General features: G+C 38.8%; 1 protein-coding gene across 8 annotated transcripts in view; it reads right to left on the bottom strand.

Moving 5' to 3' along the window:
• GRIA4 (glutamate ionotropic receptor AMPA type subunit 4) overlaps window positions 1-8,024 on the bottom strand; it is a 438,032-nt gene that overhangs the window by 276,256 nt on the left and 153,752 nt on the right. For all 8 annotated transcript variants that reach the window (XM_004708995.2, XM_004708994.2, XM_045297724.1 and 5 more), the window contains exon 3: window positions 4,095-4,334. In XM_004708995.2, coding sequence (XP_004709052.1) covers window positions 4,095-4,334 — 240 coding nt within the window. The remainder of the gene's footprint in view (window positions 1-4,094; window positions 4,335-8,024) is intronic.

The raw sequence follows: 8,024 nt of genomic DNA, 5'->3' as shown, positions 1-8,024 counted from the left end.
CCCCTCACTGACCCACAGCAATATGGGGGACAGCACGCAGTGTGGAAACTTTGTCCAGTCTGACACCCCCACACCCGGGCACAACATGAAGGGAGCGCCACAGAGCAGTACGGGGAACAGAGCAACAGAGTTTCTGAGTAATCCCGAAAATAGACTTCTGACTCACAGGGCGGGCTTCACATTTCATCAGACCCAATCAGAAAACATTCATAAGGGTCAGCAGACAGGCCCGGAACTATTTATAGTTTTTAAAAATCTTTTCTCTCTCTTTTTTTCTCTATGTCTACCTATATAAGATAGCTGGATAAACAATCCCGAGGAGAAAACAATGAGACCAATGGTTCTGGGAGGACATGAAAGAGGGGAAGACAGGGGGAAAAGGAGAGGGGAGCTAACAGGTCCAGGGACAAGGGAACAACAAAGATCTAAAATCAATGATGAGGAGGTTGGTGGGGTGTGATCAAGTGCAATGTAGTCGAGAGGAATCATGGAGAGTCGAATGAAGGTCGAACATGATGGTGGGACAGGCGGAAAAGGAAAAGGAAGTAGAACAAAAAAGGAGGCAAAAGACCCCTATAGAGGTATAACTATAGGGATGTATATATGTAAATATAGTCATATATAATGATAGAGATATAGGTCTATGTACATATATTTATATGTTAAGTATTGGTATAGCAGACAGACATTGGGCCTCTATTCAAGTCCTCCATCAACGTAAGAACTCTTTGTTCTAATAACCCAGTATTCTGTGATGCTCACCTCCCAACACGATGGCTGAAGACAAAATGGGTGTGTATGTGGTGAAGAGAGATGATGGTAACTAGCTATTAGATGTCTGGGGTCTTAAAAGCTTGAAGTTAAACAAGCGGCCATCTAGCAGGGAAGCAACAAAGCCCACATGGAAGAAGCACAGTAGCCTGTTTGATCACGAGGTGTTGATAGAATTAGGTATAAGATATCAGAACACCCCAAACAATTGTATCCATGTGAATGAGGAGGATTGGAATGGAGAACCAAGGCCCATCTGTAGACAATTGGACATCCCCTCACAAAGAAGGAATGAGCCAGTCAGGGTGCAGTATAGCACCAACAAAACACACAACATCCCTCTAGTTCTTTAATACTTCTCACCCCACCCCCACTATCATGACCCTGTTCTACCTTAAAAATTTGGCTAGACCAGAGCATGTACATTGGTATAGATAAGAGCCTATGAGACATGGAATCCAGGACAGATAAATCATTCAGGAACAGTAAGGGAGTAGTGATACCATGAGGGTAGGGGGAAGGTGTGGGGAGAAGAGGGAGAAAGGGGGAACTGATCGCAGTGACCAATATATAAGCCCACCCCTACCCCCAGGGTAATGAACAATAGAAACTTGGGTGAAAGGAGACAGCGGATGATATAAGATATGGAAAAAATGGTAGTTTCTAATTTATCAAGGGTTCGTGAGGGAGGGAGATTGGTGAGGGAGGGAAAACAGAGGTGCTGATACCAAGGGCTCAAGTAGAAAGAAAATGCTTTGAAAATGATGAAGGCAACTTATGTATAAAAGTGATTTATACAATTGATGTATGGATTGTTATAAGAGCTGTAAGCACCTCCAATGAAATGATAAAAGGAAAAAAAAAAGGATTTGTGATGTATCTGAGAATCATATTCCATTTCAGAGGGATGACAAATTACTGTTATTTGTGAGAGATTGATTAGGACCCAAAATATAGGGAAGCATGATGGTATCACGGCTTAAAGGGTAGGCCAACAGGGCATTCAGAAATGGCCATTCTCCTTACAGACTACTTTCCATTCACACCATTAACCTTCAGGACAAAGGTGCCCATTTGAAGTTGGACAGGCTTAGTAAAATAGAAGATAACACAAAGGACTAGCGAATGTGCCCGAGCAACTACTAAAGATAGGAATATGAATCAGTGAATTGCATCCATTGATTGAGGAAGTTGAGGATCCCTGGTGGTTTTTGTTTTTTAATCATTTTACTGGGGGCTTTTACAGCTCTTATCACAATCCACATGTACATCCATTGTGTCAAGCACATTTGTACATATGTTGCCATCATCATTTTCAAAGCATTTGTTTTCTGCTTGAGCCCCTGTGTGCGTTGGGCTGCAATCTGCATGGTTGGCCGTCCTAAACCACCAGCAATGCTGCTGGGGAAACCTGAACTTGCGATCCCCAATACAGTTACAGTCTCAGAAACTGACGGGGGCTCCTATGAGTCATCATTGATTTGAGGACAGTGAGGGTTTTGGCTGTTGTTGTTTTGAGAGTTACTCAAATGTATAAGGCAGATTTCAAAAGAGAGAGTAAGCACAGGCTGCAAGATAGTCAATAAAGATTCAAAGATGGTAAGATCCAGTATTAGAAGAAATAATGCTTACATCACAACGAACAATAACAAAGCTAAGCCAGTGGAGGAGTCTGTAAATTACCAGGAGTACTTGCTTATAAAAAGTGCTCACGGCGATAAATAATGGTGACTAGCTCAAGGTTGGAACATTTGACTTGCTATACAGGAGTAAGAGTCCCGGAAACTACAATGTGGAGAGAAGCCAACCACCGTTTCTATTTCCTCCTTAGGGGATGAGTGACTGACGTCTACATGGTTCTCCTCGATGGGTGTTGGTTTCGTGGAGACACAGGGAGCAGAAACACCGGAACAATTGGTGTTTCTGGGAGGCCAAGCTGCTTGTCTTTATTCTCCCCAAAGTGGATACCTGAACTAGGTCCAATAATCACAAGGACAATTACCTCACCCACACACCAGTATATGTTTCTTGACATTCTGAGTCAATTTTCCATGGCCTCTTGCCTATGGATTTATCCAATACCTAGAAGTGGACATAGTAAAGCTTTTTTTCTTTCTTTCTCGTCTTTTTGTTTTTTTCCACAGAAGTGCCCTCCTGGAATGCTTTGGGCTACTAATGGAAAATTATTAAACTATAAATCCCCAAATTTCCAAATAAGGATTAGAGTATGCTACAACCATGCAGAATAGAGTCTGATGGTCATAAATTTGTTGATCTTGTCTTTGAAAATATAATTTACCAAGACTACCATTGTAAAAGACGATCTAGAACCACTATTGGTCTGAGGTTGTATTATAAGTTATATTGTTCTCATCTAACTATGTGCATTTTAATGAGAACAGTGTGTCCCTTTAATAGATTTTCTTCCTTGAGCACAGGAAATTATACCTTGGATTTTTGAGGGTTGATTACATCTGCAAAAGACGTACTTTGATTTTTTTTTGTTTTTATGAGAGAAAAGAGCATATTTTTCATCCTTACTCATTTCATAGAGAATTCAAGGTTGTTCTTAAAATGATGCCTTTTTCAAAGTTTAATTTCCTGTGTCCTTAAAACTCTTACATATTAAGTAAAATTACTGAAGACAACATCCCACAAGTGGTCCTGTTTTGCTCCTTCTGATATTTACTATATTGTTAAATTCTAGTCACTAAATCAAAATATAATTGAAGAAAAATTCCTGGGAATGCTTTTAGTTAAAAGCCTCAAAATGAGATATCCATCTATTGCAAATTCTACAAAAAAAGTGTAGAATTCAAAGCTCTCTAATATAGACTTATGAGATAACTCATTAATATATATGGCCTGATAAGTAAAGTAAAATGCTGGCAACACAACTCACACCACCCAATCTCTACTGTCATTTCCATGACCTCTCAATGACTCACTTAAAGTTGTATTTTTCACACACATTATTATGCCTCAACCTGACATTATTTTAAAATGCCCCAACTTATTGAGTCATTTGCCTCTGGGGTAAAGCAATTGATTTATTTTGTGACTATTACTCAAGCATCATCACTGATCAGCATAAAATAAGTTGCTTTCATTTTAACGAAGGCACAGAACATGTTTTGTTTTATAGCAAACCTATACATGTAAAACTTATTTAACGAGAAAACTTCTCCAAGAGAAATTTTATAACACTTTTCTAACACACATTGAATACTTTAGTCATATTAGGAATGAACGTGTTTGCTAAATCAAACAACTTCAGAGTGGGAACTAGCGTTTGATGGGATTGACGTGCAATGGGAACTTACCCCTGTCCGTGTCGTACAGGAAGACAAAGCAGTTCCATTCGTAGTGATCCAGAAGACTCAGGAGAGCCCCTCGCAAGGAAGGTCTTAACTGCAGCACAAACTGACTCTCCCCCTCGGTGGGGAAACTGGGTGTGATGAGGGAGATGTGTAAGGCGCTGCAGAAGGAGGTCAAGGTGTGCACAGACCTCTTATCATAGAGTCCAAAAATGGCAAAAACTCCTCTAGAATACTGGGAACAGACTGGAAAAAAAGAAGAAGAAAAAGGTACTATTAGATAATAAAGATTAGTATCTATTATATTCGATCCTAAAACTAAGAGCATATTCTAAAGCTGTTGTTTTTATCAAAGTCCAGTCTGAAATAAAAAAAATCTTGAATTTTTCATATGTCAGGAATGTAAGACAAGTAAAGACTACAGGGAAAGCGAGGCACATTCTCAATCTTTACCAGGTAAATAACCTCATTCTATCACTTTTCATTTTGGTCTACCGGAAAAAAAAAAGACGAAGAACTTTAGAACTTAATCTAACACTCTGATTTTCCATTTTGCTGCTGAAAGTCCATATAAAATTTTAATATTCATTCACGAAAACGTAGGCAAACAGGATTTGCAAGTCTTATGTAAGTCATGCTATTAATCAGGCCTCGAGTCAACACTTGACTGGTTTCTCTTTACAGACTCTACAACCATACGATTTTCCAAACCGTTTTTTAAAACCTAATGAACTCAGACAATTTACTAGGACTCATACAGATTTGCAGACACATTTTAGAGGGACAACTGAAAGTAGAAAAGGCTGCCTTGCTCTCTCAGCACTCCGAGACACCAACATATCTCCATAGCACTTCTGCTTTTATTCACTTCAAATATTGAACTTCTGTTCATATGAAATGTCATGTGCAACAAAGCATTACACTACTGAAAAAAGTTCCCAAACAACTACCCCTTTTGAAGCTTTCCCCCGCTATCTGCTTGTTCTATTGTCAATTAATCAAGACTTTCCAATATTCTGGCATTTGATTTATTCCATTGGATCTGCATGAACATAACATTTTCTGATTTTTAATCATATTCTACCTGCCTCTATTCATTTGCATCATTATAAATATTTTCTTTTTCAGAGCCTGCCATTTTGCTCCTATTCTTACATATCGATTTTGAACTATTAGTCTCAACTAATAACTTTGCTTCTGGACATAACCCTGTCACTCATATCTTATTTTCATTTGAGTAAAAATATTTTTTAAAATTATTAATTCTTTGAATTTCTTGTTGCTTTCCTTTATTTTATCTTGATCATAGACTTGGCCTGTGAGAATGATTGGATTTCTTGTGTGCAAAATAGACTGTCAACCAGAAGCTCAATGTTAATATTTCATTTAATGTAACAGGTGAAAACTGTAAAATATAATTATATTTATATATAATAATATTATTTAGCTTCACTTGAATTCTTAAATTGAAAGGTTGTTCTGAATATAAACAATGATTCAAACAATGGAATGTCTGAACAATATAAAGACATACATAAATTAATGAGTAAATGATTCCAAATACTAATGCACTTAGCATATGTATTAGTCTAGGTACTTTGGAGAAACAAATCCACAGCAACTCATGTATAAGAGAGAGTTTCATGTAAAGAAAAGGTGCATCACGAAAACATCCCCACCCAATGCTGCCCAAGCCCACAAGTCCAACATTAACCCAACACCAGTCCACAAAGTCCTCCACCTCACAAAACAGAGGCAATGATGCCGACTGCAGGAGGAAAGCTGAGTCAGTGAACGAATAAGCATCTCAGCACTAGCAGGGGTCTCCACATGGCTGCTCCAGCACCCAGGACTGCATCGGGATAGGTCCATGTAGCTTCTCCTTGGGGATGTGTTGTAGGAAGTCAATCTTGCAAGCTGAAGCAGGGAACTGCTAAGGCAGCTGCACCCGATGCAACCATCACAAAACAAGAGATCCGAGAGCTAGAAAGGCGAAGCTCACCACCCATTTATCCCTCCGCCTTTCAACCAGCCCCACATGTGATTATCGGCCAGGCTGGCACAATTAACTAACTCAGCATACATTAAAAGGAAATGAACTAAAATACTAAGCAAACTAAAATACCATTCTCAAATAATGTTGCTAACTGAAACAAATAAGAAGTAATGCTTAGTCAGTGAACAGATATAATGATATTAAAAACCCAAACCAAGTCCAAGGTTGTCAAGTTGATTCTGACTCATAGAGACCCTATAGCACAGAATATAACTGCCCCACAGCATTTTCAAGGCTATAATCTTTACCTTGAACTCTGACTGCTATGTCTTTCCCCTTAGTGAACCACTGACCTTTTGGTTAAAAGCCGAGCACTTAACCACTATGAGTAGAGCCCTTGCAATGATACAAGTATTGGGTTGATATGTATTCTGGGATACAAACAGTAATATGTATTCTGGGATACAAACAGTAATCAGGATAAGACTTTCCATGAAATAACTCAATCAACTTTAAGTGCATATTCTATATTCTGCTCCACTAATGAGATCACTTGGATCATGAATTATGTAAATAAACACAAAATATCAACACATGGCAATAATCCATTCGTCTTTTACCTGATGGTGTGCACTAATTAAATATGTCTTCTCATCTGCTAGTCACCCAGCTTCATACCAGATGTCACATTCCAGATGCCAAAGTAGACCAAATTATTTCATGATCTATGATCATTTATAGCTCCATATTGCATACAGTCAAATGCTAGTCTTACCCAAGTCACTCAAGTTGTGGGATGTAAATCAGAGCGACGTGCTGAATTTTGCAGAACTACTACAGGGTGGCCACAAGGAGAACATACACCACAGCTCCGTCTACTGCTCTTCTCTTTCTCTTGCACGTACATTTTTTTCAGCTCTATCGGACTCTTCTCAGTGCTATCAATCAAATTAAATTCTTGATCATTTCATCCTGGGTCAAGGATATTCTTGATGCCATGCTTCTTAGACCTTTCAGCTCTTTCACCATCACTAATGAAAGACTTCTATGCTTACTCTTTTCAACTCAACTGGCACTGTGCCTTTGATCACGGACCATCAGTTTTGCTACTGTCCAACTATATGCTGAATCTTACATTCTAGCTTCCATTTTTGTCGGAATCCTCTGCAGTGTTTGACACCTTGGAACACGGCTCTCAAGTCCTTTCTTACATTGTTTTCTTAATACACAGTCTTTGTTTTTTCTCTCTGAATATTTGTCAGTGCCCCTAACTAAGGGTTCTTTTCCTTTGTTCTTTTTAAACTGAGACACCAAAAACTTCTTGTCTCTCCACTCACTTCTTCACTGTAAACATGTTTTATCGGTGAATACCTTTAGTATCTTAGCATTGTCATTTTCCTATGCAAGATGCTCAAAGTGTAATGCATATTTCAAATGGTAACCATCAGGACCATATATATGTATCTAATTGTCTTCTCTCTTTATGTGGCACAGTGTCTTTTTAAAATATATACAAACACATATATACTATACACACATTGCTTATTTTCCCATATGATACTGCAGACCTTTTCTAATTTGACATAAAGAAGCGAGGTCTCAACCTGAACTAGACCTGGCCTTGGCAGCTGCCCCCAATACTAAGGGAAAGTAATTATATGTGAATCTGAGACTGTGGCTAGGTTTCTTGAGACACATTCCTTGTCCCAGACACCGTGCTGTAGCTATGCTCAGATGACAGAGAAAGGGCTGCATGGAAAGGAACGCTTGATCTTCCGCTACGTTCAAAACTGATATGTGAACCCACTTAACAGTAATATGAGTTAGTGACTGTGTAACTGGATCCTAGAACACTCAGTCAGATGGCTCAGGTTGATGCTGTTTAGAATACATGCTGAGTTTTGCTCCAGTTGTAGAATGATGAGCAAAATACACTACTG

This window comes from Echinops telfairi, unplaced genomic scaffold (genome assembly GCF_000313985.2).
Source record: "Echinops telfairi isolate 266 unplaced genomic scaffold, ASM31398v2 ScPeMD7_7421;HRSCAF=8459, whole genome shotgun sequence".
Lineage (NCBI taxonomy): Eukaryota > Metazoa > Chordata > Mammalia > Afrosoricida > Tenrecidae > Echinops > Echinops telfairi.
Note: the sequence above shows the minus strand (reverse complement) of the source record. Positions and strands in the feature narration are given on the sequence as shown.